A 20,490-nucleotide genomic window follows, 5' to 3' on the forward strand; every position below is an offset into this window, starting at 1 on the left:
GAACATGTTCTCTATTTTCTCGTCGAGTTCCTCGGCGGCTCCATCGAGCCAAAACTGTACAGACGACAGAGTTTCTCGGCAGAATCCGGGTTTTGACCGAGTTTCTCGGTGAATTCTGCCGAGAAACTCTGTCGTGTGTACGAGGCCTCACACTACCACCACCATGCTTCACAGATGAGGTGGTATGCTTTGGATCATGAGCAGTTCCTTTCCTTCTCCATACTCTTCTCTTCCCATCACTCTGGTACAAGTTGATCTTGGTCTCATCTGTCCATGGGATGTTGTTCCAGAACTGTGAAGGCTTTTCTAGATGTTGTTTGGCAAACTCTACTCTGGCCTTCCTGTTTTTGAGGCTCACCAATGGTTTACATCTTGTGGTGAACCCTCTGTATTCACTTGACATTTGACACACATACACCTCCCTCCTGGAGAGTGTTCTTCATCTGGCCAACTGTTGTGAAGGGTGTTTTCTTCACCAGAGAAAGAATTCTTCGATCATCTACCACAGTTGTTTTCGTTTTTATCCAGGTTTTTTTGGTGTTTCCGAGCTCAACAGTGCGTTCTTTTTTTTTAAGGACGTTCCAAACAGTTGATTTGGTCACACCTAATGTTTTTGCTATCTCTCTGAGGGTTTGTTTTGTTTTTTTTTCAGCCTAATCATGGCTTGCTTCACTGATAGTGACAGCTCTTTGGATCTCATGTTGAGAGTTGACAGCAACAGATTCCAAATGCAAATAGCACACTTGAAATGAACCCTGGACCTTTTATCTGCTCCTTGTAAATGGGATAATGAGGGAATAACACACACCTGGCCATGGAACAGCTGAGCAGCCAATTGTCCTATTACTTTTGGTCCCTTAAAAAGTGGGAGGCACATATACAAACTGTTGCAATTCCTACACCTCAAATTGAAGCTGAAAGTCTGCAGTTAAAGCACATCTTGTTCGTTTCTTTTTAAATCCATTGTGGTGGTGTATAGAGCTAAACAGTTTAGAATTGTGTCGATGTCCCAATATTTATGGACCTGACTGATTTCTTTTGGTGGTATTTGATCACCACTGGGTGGTGATCACCTTCTGCTGTAAAATATATCCAATAAAAAAATAAAATGTCTTCATATATTTAGGCCAAATTGTATTCTGCTACATGTCTTTGGTAAAAAAAATCCCAATAAGTGTATTATAATTGGTTTGTGTGAAAGTTATAGCGTCTACAAACAATGGTATATATACTAGAATTTTTTATATATATATACTAGTAATGGTGATGGTCAGTGACTTATAGTGGGACTGTAATAGTGTGGCAGGCAGTCTGATACTAACTGATGTTGGTTGGGAGCAGTGGTGGCCCGTCCATATGGGGCGCAGGGGAACCTCCCTCCGATTTCATGTGTCCGGCCTCTAATTTACATGCAGGGCACCCTGAGCCCACCCAGTTGTGTGACAATAGCAAATTAATTATTGTCTTCCTGATTCTTCTCCCGGCCAATCAGGAAGCGGGTCTTAAGACCTGATTGGCCAAGAGGAGAAGTGTTCGTACTGGCTGCCGAGGGGAGGAGGAGGGAAGCCATTGAGGAGGGGATGGGTGAAGCCACCTAGGAGGAGATGCAGGAAGGAGCCGAAGCTGCCCGCGACCTAGATGAGGGTAAGTGCAAGTCTGGTGGACGAGCGAGCGACGGGGGTGGGGTTTTACTGAGTGACCAATGTCTTGTTTGCCACCCCCCTAAATATACAGCACCAGTTGCCACTGACTTGGAGGTACACTAACTGACTAGCTGACACTGACATCACTGGTGACTCTAATACAGTAATAAATGATAATACTATACACCGTGACTGTACTAATGACACTGGCTGGGCAGGGGTTAACATTTTGGGGTAATCTAGGGGTTAAGTGCCAAACAAGTATTAATCTGTGTAATATGTGCTGCTTTTTACAAAATATCTGTTTGTTCCCTCAGAAACAAACAGATTGTTGCCTCTGTACAGAGCCCTGTGTGTTTGTCAACACAGAGCTCTGGGTTGTAGTTGGACACAGCCGATCAGCAGGTCTTGAATCGTTGCCTGAAACCTGTTGACAAAATCTCACTGTGTCAAATCACAGCGGGAGTCAGCCAGGGGGTATGTGCGCACCCTGAACCCTTAAGAGACTGCCGATGTACAGGTAAGTGATTGTGCCTATACAAGCCGTCTGCCCGCAGTAAAATGCAGAGAACTCTTTTAACCAACAGGGTATAGGGGTCCGGGTACTGCCCTGGAGGACATGTATCAATGCAAATTTTTTAAATATATATATATATTTTTTTTTACAGGAGCAGTGATTTTAATGATGCTTAACCATTTCAATATTGGGCACTTTCCCCCCTTCCTGCCCAAGCCAATTTTCGGCTTTCATCGCTGTCGTTTTTTAAATGACAATTGCGTGGTCATGCAAGACTGCACCCAAACTAAATTTTTATAATTTTGTTCCCACAAATTGAATTTTCTTTTGGTGGTATTTGATCACCTGTGAGGTTTTTGTTTTTTGCTAAACAAATAAAAAAATGTTTTTGGGGAAAAAAAACTTTTTCTTAGTTTCTGTTATAAAATTTACAAAAATAAAAATAACATTTAAATTGCAGGCAATAGAAAAAAAAATCGACTTTGCGTTCCCCCCAAAATCCATACCAGACCCTCGTCCGAGCATGCAGCCTGGCAGACCAGGAAAGGAAGGGTGAGCGAGGACCCCCCTTCTGAACCATACCAGGTCACATGCCCTTAACATTGGGGGGATTCTTTTAGGTTCAGTGACATCACAAGGGGCGGTGCCACCAGATGACGTCGCCAGGTGGCCCCTTACCTATATACAAACTGTCAAACGGTGGTAAGCATTTGTCGCGGGTGGAGCTTTTTTGGGGGGGTCTGGTGGTGGTGGCGGGTGTCGTGCTTGAGGATGGATATATATCAGGGAACATTGTTTTGTTTTTTTTAAAGTCTGTGTTTTTATTTCTATTTGACACTTTTTTTGGTGAAGGGGTACAATGTACCCATTACTCATTCACATAGGGGGGGACAGGATCTGGGGACCCCCTTGTTAAAGAGGTCTACCAGATTCCAATAAGCCCCCTGCCTGCAGACCCCCACAACCACAGCACATGGTTGTGGTAATAAGGCTGCATATTCGGGTGTTCGGCGAAAAGGCGAACAAGCGATATTCGGGCCAAACGTTTGCTTGGCTTAAACTGTTCGCCCAACTCTACTGGCCATTACAGTTTTTGTTTTTGTAGCATGACTCACATGTTGGTTACTCCAATGTATAAGTGACATGTTTGTTCACCTTAGGACCTTTCAGGGGACCCGAAAGATGTTGGTATTGTTGTAAAATCTGACTACTTATTCTTATGCCAGTGAAAAATTTGATTGATTTGTCACAACACAATTTTACTTAGGCCAACTTGTAGTGTGCTAAAAAAAAAAACTTTCCCCTTTTTAATCCTTTTGTGACCATGCCTTGATGCCCAGTGGGTATTATACTATGTCACAGATAATAATCACATAATCAGGAACCACTCTGGTAAGTTCCTGGCCCTCAGTGGGGACCAGAGCTGGCAGTGACAGAATTGAGAGCCAGTTGCTAAAGCTTCGGCTACTGGCTCTCAAAGGGAGGATGTTATTCAAGGTACTGTATGCCCTCTACTGGAAAGCAGTAAATAGATTTTGGGTGGGTGGGGGTTAAACCTAACACCCATGCAATTAAAAATATAACTGAAGATATATGATAAAATTTAAGATGTTCAAAGCATGATAAAAAAGACACATTAGTTGGCCATGAACTGTACACCCTCTGGCTCTGGGTATTTGTTTGGCCTCTATCTACCTCATTCAATACATGACATTCTTTTGGCCAGTAGCGTGTCCACTCCAGTAGCATAAAGTGCAGGTTTTCACAAGGCCTCAGACATGGGCGTAGTATAAGGGGTTGCAGGGGTTCCAAATCGCAACCCTGCCCCTAGCTCCAGGGGGCCCCTGCAGCATCCCTGTCATATTATCATATCCTCCACAAAGTCCAGCTCCGATCTGCCCCACAACCATGCTCCAGTACTAGGCTTCCACTTTGCCTTCTACAGTCCACATCCCTATGTTTTTATTGGCTGGGGAGAAGATTTGAGCCATTTCCGGAATAGAGAGAAACATGGGGTGAGAACAGCCCAGAATGGGGAATTGTCTGTGCTGTTTGCTGACAACATGGAATGGTAACCGAGGTCAGCGAGTTAAGAGGAGCTGTAGCCACTATGGGACTGATGTCACTGGTGAGGTAAGACACCGCTCAGTGTCTCCTAGTCACCAGCTGGGATTCTCTTTACCCCCTTCCCACCTGGGGATGTCCACTTATCCCACTTCCCTTACAACTGGGGAAAAGACAAACACCTCCGGGAGGTGACCTTACCCCAACAACTGCCAACACTGACAGAGAAACCTTCAGAAATTGCTAAAACAAATCCCTTAACACCTCCTGAGGGGCTGCAGGCTCCAGATTTTGTGTCACATGGCTTTGCCCCCCAGATCTAAGTTGCGACCCCCCAAAGCCCCACCACCCTGGATGGTATGCCTGGCTGCTAAACTCCTTTCCCATTACATCACTCTATACTGCTTCTCCTCTGCAGGGCTAAAATCACATTCCTTTACAACACAGTTAGTCAGCCACGATCTGCACAGGGTGTATCTGCCTACTGCAACTACACTGCCGCCCTGACCAGAGAATTTCACAAGTCAGAACGACAACATAAAAGCCAGATACACCCAGTAAATTCTGACAGACTGTGTGTAAAGAATGTTATTTCAGCCATATGTAATGTTTGGGCTAGGAGCTCTGCCAAGTGACCTGCCAGGGGTCCCTGTCCTCCGATTCTCCAGCAGTGATTCCTGTCCTCCGATATAAGGAGTAACTCTGGGAACTCAAAACTCTTAAGCCACTTTGAGTATCTTGCCATGTGGTGGGTGTATCTGCACGCACCGTGAAAGTGGTGAGTGGTAGTGGAGGGGGGGTGGCAGGTCAACTTTTGCATCGGGGGCCCACAAGCTTCAAGCTATGGCTCTGGTCTCAGATGTGGACATGGAAAAGGCTACAACTCTCAAAACCACTCCCATATACGTAGTAGAGAATAACAGGCCTTCCATGATTTTGTTGTGCTTCAGGAAACTTTCATTTACTCTGACTGTAGGCACTGGTCAGTTAAGCATTCTACGAAAGTAGACCTTTAGGTAAAATAATGACACATGTGGACGCGTTTCATATTTCTTAAAAGCATTCAACAGCTTTATTAAGTTACAGCTACAGAAAGCTAATAAAATAGCAAATATAAATAATACACAGCTTCTCCAATTATTATATACATCAAAATGGTGAATTATTTTCTGAAACAATGATACAGTGCATTAAGATTAGCTAGTAAACCCAAATGACTTGAAGTAAAGCTGCAACTTAAAGAGCAGAAGTCTCCAAGACACAGTGGAGGCATTCATTTTGAGTGTCAAGCCAGGATTCAGATTCATGGCTCTCAAAACGCTTTCCTGACATTAAAGAACACCAGTCCACATTTATATGTGTGACCTAACTAACTCCAACTAACTCAAGTATGTAGAACCATTACTTTATACAGTATATGTTGCAACCTAATGACAACTCCTTAGCCTTAGCCATACGGTGTCCAAGTGAAGAATGCAAATAGGATTCGGTGAATTGTGCTTTTGAGCAGCCTGCAGGAACTCAAAAGATTACAATGCTGTCACAGAGAAGCCCATCTAGCAAAAACCTATAGGCTGCATCCTCCGGCTCTCAAAAATGGCTGCCTCCAAAGTGTATACATAACAGGTGCTCTTGAAGACCACATGTACCAATCGTGTTACATCCCAGCGCAGAAGTAGAATCCCATGAAAACACTAGTGGGTCAGTAGATGGAAACACAATTTATACAAGCATATTTATGCAGAAATACTGTATAAATCTACGTAGTTGCATATTTAGCAACAAATGTCAATCTATGTGCTTTATAGTTGCATATACATACAGGCTCTGTTTAGAAATGAGATTTGTGCTATTTACAGAATATATATATACTGATCTCTTTGCATCTGATAATGATGTAACATATTAAACCGTATTATTCTTTGGAAGAGGCAACTGTTGAAAGAGCATACAAAGGGTTACAAGGTGCTCCACACCAGTAACTATTCCAAAAAAAGATTACACACAAACTACACAAGCTTCATATAAATTAACAACATAATATTAATAACATAAATAATAAACTACAACAACTCTACAATTAACATTTATGTAAAACATACAAACAGGTCCTTGGGAGCTGTAGAGCTGCAAACCCAGACAGATGCCTTATTGCTGAATTTTATTGCCTATTGCCTTTAATTTGGGACAATCCTAATAGCCATATAGTCCCATCCCTTCAATGTACAGTCCTCAAGTTTGGTATAAGTTTTCAAGTGTCACAGGATATATTAACCTCATGTAAAAAAAATAATACTGGAAAGACAAAGTGGAGGTGTGGCCCTATAAAAATGACAGGTGTGACCTGGGTGTTGAGGGCATCACCTTCACTTTACTTTCCTCCAAGTTTTAAAAATGAGACCAAAAAACAATCCATAAACTCACTCATAAACCTATATTCAAAATAGATGCCAGCCTAATAATTTACAGGGGTAATTATGTACAGATCATAAAAAAATACTTGTCAATATTAAGGCAGTGTGTTGCCTGGGAAAAATAAAATATATTCTATTTTTAGGGGACTTTATTAGATATAAGATAATAAAGAAATAATTGGTGTTTTTATTTTGTAATTTCTAAATATGTGCCACATTAATGATACAGTGAAGAATACTCTGAAAGCCATTACTAAATCCCAGGTTCACGTAACAAATACACTTCTGGTGAATTGCTATTTATTTTCTCTAAATGCTCTCAACAACAGAACTTAACAAAATTAACATTTGTAATGATCTGAATCTCCACTCTTGAACTGTTCTCAGGGATTCCTCAATCTTTTATATTATTCGCTTGCAGCCTTTCCCTGTCCAAACAGAAGTGTCAGGCCCCCTCAGAGGCTCTCCTTTCATGTTACTTACATCTCTACTTCCTCCTTTCTCCGTCGGGGTCTCCCAAGGTTTTGTTCTTGGATCTCTCCTATTTTTAATCGACACCTCGTCCCTGGGTCAGCCTTCCATGGCTTTCAATATCATTTCTACGCTGGTGACACCCAAATCTATCTCTCCATCCCTCAGCTCACTCCATCAATCTCCTCATGTATCACTAACTTATTAACAGACAAATCTGTCTGGATGTCACACCACTTCCTCAAACTCAACTTGTCCAAAACTGAGCTCATAATATTTCCTCCCCCATGTGCCCCTTCCCCTGACGTCTCTGTCAAGAGCAATAGCACAATCATCAATCATACCCTAGCCCCCCGCTACATCAATAACCTAGTCTCAAAATACCAACTAAATAATCCTCTTCATTCCTCCCATGACCTCCTGCTCTCTAGCTCCCTTGTGTCCTTCTCCCATACTCGCTTCCAGGACTTCCCCAGAACGTCTCCCATCTTTTGGAATTCCCTACCCCAATCTGTTTGACTATCGTCAACTCTATCCACGTTTAGGCGATCCCTGAGCAAGGAGTGGCCGTCTACTGCTCCAGATTACAGCCAGGAAAAAAAACGTACATTTAACTCTAACAAGGAGTAACTATATGCGAAAAGCATCACACTCACACCTATCTCTGAAAGATTGGGCTATACAATGTAACAAGTTAAGAGTGGTGATTCCAAGTCTTGCAAATGCCCATCCAGCTTTGTTTCTTGCAGATCTTGCTTTGTAATAACTGTAGCAAGCTCAAATTAATGGAAAACCCTCCATGTTACTGTATACTGGCATTTACTAAGTGTTGTGGTAGCATATTAGGAAAAAGAATTCACTTTGCAAAGTGTAACTGAATACGGCTGTATTGAATCAATGCCATAGTTGCTCATCTGGTATTTTTCTTTTCAAAAATATACATTAAATTTGACTTTCTTAAAGTTAAAATCTAAACTTACATTTCATAAATGCTGCTTTTAGACATTTTATAGTGCGACTGCATCCTTAGTTATGATTGTGCTGTCTCCTTATGTTTCCCTTTCTATGTGCTGATACCTGAGGAAACAGACAATGGAGCTAAAGGGCACTAGATTTTTCACACTGTGCTACCAGAAATGTGTCTTGAACGGGAATAAAGTTCCTGTGTTCACCACTAATATATTGCTGAAAACAAAAAGTTTTTTTTTTTATATATACAAAAAACAGTATCGTAATTTCCAGGTCACCCATTTTTGTCTGTATACTGTGAGATTGCTTGGTGGTAATGAAATCTGTCTTTGTGAGGACAAATTCATTAAAAGTATATTTTAACTTGGATTTCAATTTATGTCAAGTAATAAAGGAACAATATATGCTTTAAATCTCTCACCAATTTGCTATAACTAGCACATTGTCATTTATCTTTTTGTTTATTTTGTTTAGTAATTTAATGTTGAACTCCAAGAACTGCCAAAAACCACTGTCACTCAATGAGAGCAAAGTGCAGGGCTGAGAGTGGAACTATTACTGTATGTGCATTAAATAATCCCTACCTACCATCTAGATTTTAAAAGCATCAAATTATCCAGAACAATGCTAGCCGCACACAGATTTTGACCAAATTTTACCAACCGGCGTGTATTAGTCTTGTCATTTTCAACCTCACCAATTAGGCTCTAAAACCATTCTTATTATTTGGTTATTGGAAAAACATATCAAAATATTAATGTGTGTTCAAACTAATAAATGGTCAATTCAGCCATTGATACCAGCAATGATATAAATAAACTGGATTTAACAATTTAAGATTGGCCCACCATTAGGGATTTTTGTTGGTTATTTTCAGGTAAATGGTATTATGTATGCCCAGGTTTGTATAAGCAGATCTGTCGCTCTCTACAATAAAAAAAAAAAAAATCTGACATTGTCTTTATTGCACTACAGTTTCTTGGGCCAGGAGTTTAAAGCAAAAAATGAATATTTAGCAACAACTAGCAGCAAAGCATGGAACTCAGTGTTCTGTAACACTGCATCGCCAATGCTATTTCCACTGATCTATCCTACAAAAAGTGGAAAAATATATGATCTATGTATAATATATATTTCACTGGAACAAGTCTGGTCAACTACATATTCCATATCCTTGGTGGCATAGGTGTCCAAGAATTTCATTGATCGCCCAGTCCAGTGGAGTCTATGGTATGTGGTAGTATGACCATTTGTGGTGGAGTAAGGAGTCTGTAACAAGTCTTTGTACAGGAATGCAACAGTCGAATCATAGGTCTCCTCTGCTCTAGCGTTGGCCTGCCTCCCGGATCCTGCATGCTACGGCTGTGATGAGTGCTGCTCCCTTTCCACTGCCATCTTCAGACTGCATGAAAGTCACCTGGCACTTTGGAGACAGTTCTTTCACAGTTTGGTGCATGATGGTGGAAAAGCTGCAAAGAAATTTTAGAAAAGTATTACACCAATGAAGAGAGCTGTAGCAAACAATACACATTTGTGTATGCACAAGTAAACCTCATAGAGATCTGTTGGAGTATACAGTACAGACCAAAAGTTTGGACACATCTTCTCATTCAAAGAGTTTTCTTTATTTTCATGACTATGAAAATTGTAGATTCACACTGAAGGCATCAAAACTATGAATTAACACATGTGGAATTATACATAACAAAAAAGTGTGAAATATATATATTTTATATTCTAGGTTCTTCAAAGTAGCCACCTTTTGCTTTGATTACTGCTTGGCACACTCTTGGCATTCTCTTGATGAGCTTCGAGAGGTAGTCACCTGGCGCAGCACCCCATCACTCTCCTTCTTGGTCAAATAGCCCTTACACAGCCTGGAGGTGTGTTTGGGGTCATTGTCCTGTTGAAAAATAAATGGTCCAACTAAACGCATGGAATAGCATGCCGCTGCAAGATGCTGTGGTAGCCATGCTGGTTCAGTATGCCTTCAATTTTGAATAAATCCCCAACAGTGTCACCAGCAAAGCACCCCCACACCATCACACCTCCTCCTCCATGCTTCACGGTGGGAACCAGGCATGTAGAGTCCATCCGTTCACCTTTTCTGCATCACACAAAGACACAGGGGTTGGAACCAAAGATCTCAAGTTTGGACTCATCAGACCAAAGCACAGATTTCCACTGGTCTAATGTCCATTCCTTGTGTTCTTTAGCCCAAACAAGTCTCTTCTGCTTGTTGCCTTTCTTTAGCAGTGGTTTCCTAGCAGATATTCTACCATGAAGGCCTGATTCACACAGTCTCCTCTTACCAGTTCTAGAGATGTGTCTGCTGCAAAAGGTGGCTACTTTGAAGAACCTAGAATATGAAATATATTTTCAGTTGTTTCACACGTTTTTGTTATGTATAATTCCACATGTGTTCATTCATAGTTTTGATGCCTTCAGTGTGAATCTACTATTTTCATAGTCATGAAAATAAAGAAAACTCTTTGAATGAGAAGGTGTGTCCAAACTTTTGGTCTGTACTGTATATCAATAGACATGCAAAGCTGAAACATATTGGACTTTTAATGCATAATTGTTTGATTAAAATGAACAGCAGAGTTTGTGAGATTAACGAAGTACAAGCAAGGGTACAACTATAGCCACAGCAGACAATGCAACTCTTCTGGGGCCCAGAAACACAGGTAGCGCAGGTAAATCTGGCTATCAAGTGATTTATGCAGGTGGCAAAAAGCATTTGTTTATATTGAATATATCTATATATCTATCCATCTATATTGTATATACATAGATAAATAGATAGATACATCTGTGTGTGTGTATATATATATATATATATATATATATATATATATGTAGCGCTATCACAGGACAAAAGTTACTACCCGGAGCTCCGATCCAGTGGGTGAGCGGGTCACGACCCACAGTTTGCCAAGTTCCACACAAAGTTAGACTCATATATATATAAAATCTAGTAGGGAATCAAAAATACAATTGGTATGAAAGCATTTATGAATTCTGTATTGCTAGAGGAATTAACCTGGACAAAATAAAAGGCAGGAAAGACCATTGATTTGCTTGGGGCCCCAGTACACATAGTGTTGGCCCTGTGCACAAGGATGGATAGCTCAGATGTTTAAAGGCTAATCAATTTTATACCTAAAGATCACCAGCTAGGACCTATAACATCACTTTATAGATGCAAGGCACTACATGATGTTATTGTAGCAATGGCGGGAGGGTTGGGCTGCTTGAAGCACCTGGATGGTTAGTTTAGCCAAATGCATCTTTAGCTGCATCTTTCACTAATACGTCACTGCAAGCAGTATAAGAAAAAAGTTGATACAGCTACTACACCTACCATAAAAAAACAATTTCATAGAAAATTGTGTCTGCTAGTTTACTCACAATAGCTCCATAATTCTTTCTATGGGGACATAAAAAACTGACTTGCCTAAAAAATGTTATGTAAAATTACAATTTTTGGAGATGACTCAATCTAATTTGCCAAAATGCCATGAATCTCCATGACTTTATTATTCAAATATCTTGTAAGCTTCATAGGACTTACTGTGGGTGAAGCTTATATAGAGTTCCATCCACTCCCACTGTGACTTTTAGGTTCTCCAGTCCACGATTTTCCCTAATCTTGTCAACCACAGCGGCCACCCCAGCTCCACATAACTGCGCCGCTCTCCGGGCCACGACCGTGCACACCTCCTTCACAATGATACTGTCATCACATGTGCTGTCCAATCCAAGGTGCTGGAGAATGGAGCGCACCTGCAGCAATGCCAAACGGTCACTTGCAAGAGAAGACAAAAACAAAAATTAGGTATTCGGTAAGACTTTTAATCTCCTTAGGGCACATGCACACTGGCGTAAAAACAACACTGCTTCTAAAAGAGTTGAATGTTTTTCCTGTAGAAGCAGCGCAATGTTGTCCTATTTGTCCATGCAAAAAAAAACAAAAAAAAAAAACTTTTGCCTTGCGTTTCTGGGAGCAGTTTTCTGGCAGAAAAAAAACGCTAAACGCTTGTAAAAGCCTGCACAAAAACATTCTATATGTGCGTTTTTTTCAATTCATATAAAACAATATGACACAAAAAAATATGACAGTTTCAGGTCTGCAGAGCTCTGCAGAGAACGAAAGTGTCTACATTTCAACACTGTAAATGGAAAATGTAGCGCTAAAAAGTTGAGTAAGCAATATTCAAATAATCAAATGTTGCTATACACATGAAGGTAGGTCACAAAGTGTGAAAACATAACATATATAAATATAACTCATATATGGAAGATTATGGAAAATGTCCAAATAAATGAACCAATTCATGAAGTGAACACAAAGTCCAGTATAAAATGGTTGTTGCTCAGAAGTGAAGCACAGTGATATAGTGAACACGTGGAAACATCGAGCTTCCAGGAAACGCCTGGGTTCCCATGATCGATGTGGAAGACTGCCCATCTTGGGCCGGGGCTTAAGTGGTTAATATATATATATATATATATATATATATATATATATATATATATATATATATATGTATGTATGTATGTATGTATGTATGTATGTATATATATATATATATATATATATATATATATATATATATATATATATATATATATATTTTTTTTTTTTTTTTTTTTTTTTATACCGTAAGTAGAACATTAAATAAAACTTCTGTTATATGGTCATTCTACAATGTGGTGAAAGAGACAAAAACGAACGCGTAAAATGTCTTCTCATGCACTTACCTCTCAATCTGAGACAGAAATTTTGTTTCAAAGATGCCCCTTGTCTTGAGCCTTTCAGAGATCTTTCCACGGAACAGGAGTCCTTGCTTGGTAAAGTCTATCAAAATATTCCTGACTATCTCCCCAAGGTACATGCCACTGATCATCTTTTCAAACCTGAAATGAAAAGGAAATTTGTCATTTTGTTCATCACCTCCATCACCATCATGAAGAACAGCACGCCATGGTGAAGCAAGGAGAAAAAGTAGATTCTGTGTTGCTTATAACAGCCAAAGCAGTTATATACTGTATCTTAATTGCCTGTTTCAGAATATAGAAGGATAGTTAGACCATCAGTAATTGTGGGATGTGACAGCTGCTCTACTTTTACTATAGGCTAGTACACGGAAAGGGGTTACAAACCACCCAGTCATTTATTGTTTTGTATATACAGTACAACATGCAATGTCATATAGCAACATTTTTGCATGGGTAACTGCTGGCAGGAGAAATAAGCAGGGTGCCCTAGGATGATTCCTACTGACATAAGTATGCCTGCCTGTCAGTTCCTATTATGAAGGAATGCACCCAAGAACTACACATCCCAAGAGCCTTTCCCTACATATAGTTTGGGCAGTTAGGCTCTTGGGAATCAAGGCAGTAGCATGGTTTTAATTGAAAATAATCAAAGTCTGCATGTGGACAGGGACAGATATAGGTGACATTTAGGAGGGATTTTCGTGTATCAGAGGCAGTGTCCTCAGCCCCTTAAAGGGGTTGTAATGGTAAAAAAAAATCCCTAAATAGCTTCCTTTACCTTAGTGCAGTCCTCTTTTACTTACCTCATCCTTCGATTTTGCTTTTAAATGTCCTTATTACTTCTGAGAAATCCTCACTTCCTGTTCTTCTGTCTGTAACTACACACAGTAATGCAAGGCTTTCTCCCCGGTGTGGAGTGTCGTGCTCGCACCCTCCCTTGAGGACGCTCTCTACATTGCAGATAAAGGAGCTGTGTGTTAGTGGGCGTCCTGACACTCCTGCTCGCCCCCTCAAGGGAGAGTGCGAGCACGACCCTCCACACGACACTCCACACCAGGGAGAAAGCCTTGCATTACTGTGTGGAGTTACAGACAGAAGAACAGGAAGTGAGGATTTCTCAGAAGAAATAAGGACATTTAACCACTTGAGATCCGCGCTATAGACAAAAGACGTCCACAGCGCGGCTCTCAAGTGCCGAGTGGACGTCTTTGGACGTCTTTTTCTGTGCATTACCCGCGTGCGCCACTGGGGGGCGTGCAGCGGGTAAACACTGTGCCGGCGCATCGCTGGGAAGCCGATGCGAGTGCCTGGCAGCCGCGATGTCCGTCGGGTACACGCGATCGGCGGTGACAGCAGGGACGTGGAGCTCTGTGTGTAAACACAGAGCTCCACCTCCTGTCAGGGAGAGAGGAGACCGATCTGTCTCTTGTACATAGGGACACAGCATCATTCACCTCCCCAAGTCACCCCCCTCCCTCCACACAGTTAGAACACACCCAGGGAATACATTTAACCCCTTCCTCACCCCCTAGTGTTAACCCCTTCCCTGCCAGTCACATTTATACAGTAATTAGTGCATTTTTATAGCACTGTCGCTGTATAAATTTGAATGGTCCCAAATTTGTGTCAAAAGTGTCCGATATGTCCGTCGCAATATCGCAGGCCTGACAAAAAAAAAAACTTAGATCGCCGCCAATTACTAGAAAAAAATAAAAAAATTAAAAATAAATCATAAATCTATCCCCTATTTTGTAGGTGCTATAACTTTTGCGCAAACCGATCAAATATGCTTATTGCGATTTTTTTTTAACAAAAATATGTAGAAGAATACGTATCGGCCTAAACCGAGGAAAAATTTTTTTTTTAAAAAAAATTGGGATATTATTATAACAAAAAGTAAAAAATAGTGTTTTTTTTCCAAATTTTCTGTCTTTTTTGTTTATAGCGCAAAAAATAAAAATCGCAGAGATGATCAAATACCACCAAAAGAAATCTATATTTGTGGGAAAAAAATGATAAAAATATAATTTGGGTACAGTGTTGTATGACCGCGCAATTGTCATTCAAAATGCGTCAGCGCTGAAAGCTGAAAATTGGCCTGGACACGAAGGGGGTTTAAGTGCCCAGTAATGAAGTGGTTAAAAGCAAAATGGAAGGATGAGGTAAGTGAAGGAGGACTGCACTAAGGTAAAGGAAGTTATTTAGGGATTTTTTTTTTTACCTTTACAACCCCTTTAAGGAAATTCAGGAGCTCGCCAGATTTCTGGCAGGATAAACAAGATTTTTTTTCTGTACTTGTAATGTTCTTTGTTTTTTTTTTTTGTTCTTTTTTACTACCATGTAATAAAATTAGAATGACAACTACTCTAAATGAACTAATACATTTTAGAGCAGTCCTGTAGGTGGATATGTATTATGTTTGTGACATATATCCTTTGTATCTGTCATGGTAGAACCAAATGGCTTGCAGGAGACAAAGCTAGAGATAATAAGCCCAGTAGAGAAGTTTACTCTCTAATCCACCCACTCTGGAGACACAGGATGGCACATCAGACAGGCACACATGACACTTTGTCAAAATAACGCCAGTCCTCCAATCTCAGAAATCTCATACTGGACTTTTCAGTGTTTCCATGACAGCTAGATAGGATTGTTTTTGTTGTGTGTTGGATTTTGGTGTGCAAAGGAGACATACCTCTGCTTTCCAGGATTAAGAGACAGCTCATCCACCGACTTGTCAAACTCTGTACGGAAATCTTCCAGACAATCATTATCGCCGAATGCTCCCCACTCCATATTGATGCACATTCTACCTTCTTCTCCCTCCACCAGATCCACATTCCTCATCTCTTCCATGTAACAGGCATTACTGCCAGTACCTGACATACACAAAGAAAATAAATATTTAAAGAATGGTATTTTATATATAAATTGACAAACGGATTACACATTAATATTATGAGTTTTTCAGGAAAAAATGTATCCCCTACTACTAATGTCGATTACTAAAACTTCCTTTTTGCAGGGAGTAGAAGCCACACGTTTAGAGACCCTATCAACAACTTGAAAAATGACAGATAAATTCACAGAAAAATACATTTTAAATGCATATCTGTTTTTTCTATCAATAAATACATTGTTTATTTCTATGCAATGTGACTGGGGAAGTTACAAGCACCGATCACCGCTGAATGTCCCGTGTCCTCCTCCAGCACCCCTCCGTTTTGCTGCAGTTTGTCTCCCTCGCTCCATGTCCCCTGCCGTGTTTCTCTCTCCCTCCGTGTCCCCCGTGTTTCTCTTTCCCGCTGTGTATCCCGCCGTGTATCTCTTCCCCTTCCGTGCTCCTCCTCAACCCCCTGGAATTGTCAGGATGGAGAGCGGGGTAGGAGCCGGTAAATCCGGCTCCTTACTGCCCTGAATGGACAGAGTCAGTGATCACTGACTCGGTCTATTCACATAACTGAAACATCGTAACCTGTGTTTACAATGTTTCAGTTTATGAATGAAGAGAAGACGCTGTCTTCTCTCCTTTCATTTTCAGCGCAGCTGATGCTGCTGAGAAAGGGACTGGGGAATCTGTGTCCTTAGTCCCTTTCCCTGTCTCAAAGGGGAGATGTCAGAGGTCTGTTAAGACCCCTGATATCTCACCAAAGCCCCCAACAGGGCTGAAAAAATAAATAATAAAAATAAATAATAAAAAAACTAAAGAATAAAAAAAATTATTGTAGAAAATAAAAAAACACACTGACACAGTCCCCCCCCCCCCTTAAAATAAAGAAAGCATTATAAATAAAAAAAATTGTAAAAAAAAAAATATATATATATTAAAGAATTAAAAACAAATTGTTAAAGATAAAACAAAAGAAAAATAAATGTGCCGCTGTCCCACGAGATTAAAAAAAAGTATCGGTATTCGGTATCGGCGAGTACTTGAAAAAAAGTCTTAGAAAAGTGGTATCGGGACAACCCTAGTCTCCCCTGTCTCTTTACACAGCACAGAGGAACAGATTTGAGGCTGTCAATCTGCTGGAGCTCCCACCCCTGTCACCATTTTCTCTTGGTGTCAGGAAAACTTGTCAGAAATGATGCATGCAGATATCAGAGGAAAGAAGCAGCAGACAGAAATGACACTTAGTGATCTTAATTCAGACAAGTACACACTATAGGGGGATATGCTTTGTTTATATTTCATGTCTGAGGTTTACCACCACTTTACAGCAGAACTAAAGTCTCGCTGTCATAAACTGCAGGTGGCCTTTTTATTGCAGAACAGACACTGCATGCTTCTTCTGTTTTTGACAGAAAATAAAATGAGCTGTGTATGTGACTGGCACGGTCCCTGTGTGATGGGATGACCGACTCCTGCACATGTGCAAGAGTGCCACGATCCATCACCTGCCAGGGAAGACTGGCACCCAACAGAAGATGCCGGTGTCAGTGAGGAACAGGAACCATTGAAGGAAAGGTAAGTTTAGCTCGTTTATGTAATGGTCAAGGGAAGAGCAAAGAGGAATATACTATAGAGTGTCATTTGAATAACATTTTGGAGTGTGCTGGGGCTGCAGACATCATACCAAAGATGTCTTCACAAGGGAAGCTTTTACAATGCATAAAATACGTTAAATGCACATATAATCTTATGAAAAGATTTTTGTTGAAATTAATAGTTTGGTGACAGTGGCTCTTTAAGTATCCCCCTTAGGGCCCTTTCACACGGGGCTGTCCGTGTACGTTCTCCGCTTTGCTCAGCGGGGATCGCTCCGTCTATCCCCACTGAGCAGGCAGATGACAGGTCTGTCTCTGCACACTGTGCAGGGACCGACCTGTCAGAGCGCCGCTCTCCCCTATGGGGGATCGGATGACGACCGTCCGTAGAGTCCGTTGTCATCCGATCCGATCGACGGATGGAAAAGTAGAGTTTTCCTCCGTCACACTTTGGCGGATCGGATGTCAGCGGGCATGTCACCGCTGACATCCGTAGCTCCATAGAGGAGCATGGAGCACCCGTTCAGGTCCGCCTAAAAAACTGTCAGGCGGACCTGAACGGTCCGCCCATGTGAAAGGGCCCATAGTGTCCAGTTTTGTTGTCCTGCTCTGTAAGAAAAATCCTACTTAAGGGCCGTATCTAAATGGAAATTATAAAAAAGACCTACAATATTGCGAATGATACACCTGCATGTGTTCACTAGACTAGAGCATTCCCAGCACAATAATTGGTTCTGTTCATTACATTCACAGTTCTTCTTCCAGATGGCTTTTGTATTCATAAATGTAGATTTACAACTTACCGACAATCAGTCCCATTTCACAATATGGGTCTTCATAGCCACATGTCATCATGGTGCCCACTGTGTCGTTCACAACAGCTACTACATCCAAGTCAAACTCCTGTGGAGAGCAGAGGAAGAATAACGTAACAACTAGTCAGGGATTTAAATGGGTACTCTAATTTTAAATATACATTTTTTTTTATTAGAAGACCAATTTGATCAAATGCCAGCAAGTATATAGAAAATGTGATTATTAAGTGAAGACGTAGAGGCATTTGTGATGAAAATATGCAGCTCTACGGTTTTTAAAATTAAAGGGTTACAACACTTTCCCCTTGAAAAAAAGAGCAACCATTTCACTTTGTATACACTAAATCAAGCTGCCCATATTGAACAGTCACAGCATGAATGTTGGATGAACATTGTTTAGATAGTTTGTTTTTGCCAATCAAACGTATATACAGAATCTGCTACTAATCTGTGATTATCTAATGATTAATGGTAGGATCCTCACTGCTGCGCAATGCTAGACACACTATTAACACACTATAAGAAAATCGGGTGAACAATTTTGTGAGAGCAATAATTGTACGATTTTCTAATAGTGTGTACACAATTTTCGACAGCCGATTCCAACCTTCCAAATGAAAATTTCCAAAGGGACAAACTGCAAAATATTTCTTGCACGGGAGCAGAATGAATGATTTTCGTTTAACCACTTGCTGACCACCTTCTGTATATATACTGCGGCAAGGCGGTTTGGCTGTGCAAACCGCCGTACATGCACGTCGGTCTGTGCATGTCTTACTGCAGGCGCGGCACACCTGTCATGCACCGCTGGTCATTAAGGGGTAAACCCTTCCGGGGCCTAAATGGTTAATGTGTACCATTTTCATACAAGAAAAATCTGAAACAAAAGTCTGTGCATGATCAGAAACAATGAACAACAAAAACAAAAGCCTTTGTCGTATGAGAATTTTTGTAAATCATTTCCTTCCTCGTTTCCGACTTGCTTTGAAACGACAATCGTTCGTCCAATTTTCTTATAGTGTCTACCCCACTTTAGTCACTAGCGTCTCTATCTAAGTATTAAGGGAGTGCATTTTTCTCAGTGAGTTAGCTGATTTGGAGGCTGGAAATACATGTTGCAACTCTCAGTCACTTTCACAATTGGAGGTAGTATGCTGTAGAGAAGGTTCCTTGTTATCTTTGTGGAAGCAGTGGTCTCTCTGTACAAGTCTGACCCAGCAGGGTTAATAATAACCACTGTGTTTTCCCAATAGGGATGGCTCCCCCCCAGCTGGAAGAATACTATAGCTCTGTGGAAGGGTTCCCCCATCATGTTAATTATCTGATATACCAACTGTAATAGAAGATGCTTTAAATGGTTGGGATTTTTGAACTTCGTACCAGATAAAGCCAAGCCAAGAGAAGGAACTTGGTCCTGCTTTAGCCTAAATTTATTCCCTCAGCTATTCTACAACACAATGGGCCAGATTCACGTAGATGGGCGTATTTGTGGGCGGGCGTAACGTATTTGATTTACGTTACGCCGCCGCAAGTTTATCAGGCAAGTGCTTTATTCACAAAGCACTTGCCTGTAAAGTTGCGGCGGCGTAGCGTAAATCGCCCGGCCAAATTCAAATTTGGCGGGTAGGGGGCGTGTTTCATTTAAATGAAGCGCGTCCCCGCACCGAACGAACTGCGCATGCGCCGTCCCTAAAATATCCCGGCGTGCATTGCTTTAAATGACGTCGCAAGGACGTCATTGGTTTTGACGTGGACGTAAATAGCGTCCAGCCCCATTCACGGACGAGTTACGCAAATGACGTAAAATTTTCAAATTGCAACGCGGGAACGACGGCCATACTTAACATTGGATACGCCACCTAGGGGGCATGTTTATCTTTATGCGGCGTATCTCTTACGGAAACGGCGTATCTTTACTGCGACGGGCAAGTGTACGTTCGTGAATCGGCGTAACAACTAATTTGCATATTCTACTCCAAACTCAATGGAAGCGCCACCTAGCGGCCAGCGTAAATATTGCACCCTAAGATACGACGGCGCAGGCCGTCGTATCTTAGGCATGTTTAGGTGTATCTCAGTTTGAGCATACACTTAAACATACGACGGGCTTAGATTCGGAGTTACGTCGGCGTATCTACTGATACGCCGGTGTAACTCTTTGTGAATCTGGCCCAATAACTTTATATTGCTTTATAGGTTTATTCAATTCTATTCTCTTTATAGATGACATAATTATATTATATTAATTCAATCAACTTAATTTCTCAATTACTTGTTGTCAAATAGTTGCCATGAAGCTATGATTATGACACTTCATGTTACATAAT

The 20,490-nt window shown here is 41.0% G+C and overlaps 1 protein-coding gene across 1 annotated transcript in view; it reads right to left on the reverse strand.

The window, feature by feature from the left end:
* Positions 1–5,266: 5,266 nt before the first annotated feature.
* The window catches only part of LOC120932959 (hexokinase-2), an 86,897-nt gene continuing 71,673 nt past the window's right edge, over positions 5,267–20,490 (reverse strand). The window contains exons 14-18 of the mRNA XM_040345848.1: positions 18,152–18,251; positions 15,559–15,742; positions 12,846–13,001; positions 11,656–11,889; positions 5,267–9,547 (exon numbers count right to left, since the gene is read on the reverse strand). Coding sequence (XP_040201782.1) covers positions 9,403–9,547; positions 11,656–11,889; positions 12,846–13,001; positions 15,559–15,742; positions 18,152–18,251 — 819 coding nt within the window. The 3' untranslated portion in view covers positions 5,267–9,402. The remainder of the gene's footprint in view (positions 9,548–11,655; positions 11,890–12,845; positions 13,002–15,558; positions 15,743–18,151; positions 18,252–20,490) is intronic.

The sequence above is a fragment of the Rana temporaria genome, chromosome 3 (genome assembly GCF_905171775.1).
Source record: "Rana temporaria chromosome 3, aRanTem1.1, whole genome shotgun sequence".
Taxonomy (NCBI): Eukaryota; Metazoa; Chordata; class Amphibia; order Anura; family Ranidae; genus Rana; species Rana temporaria.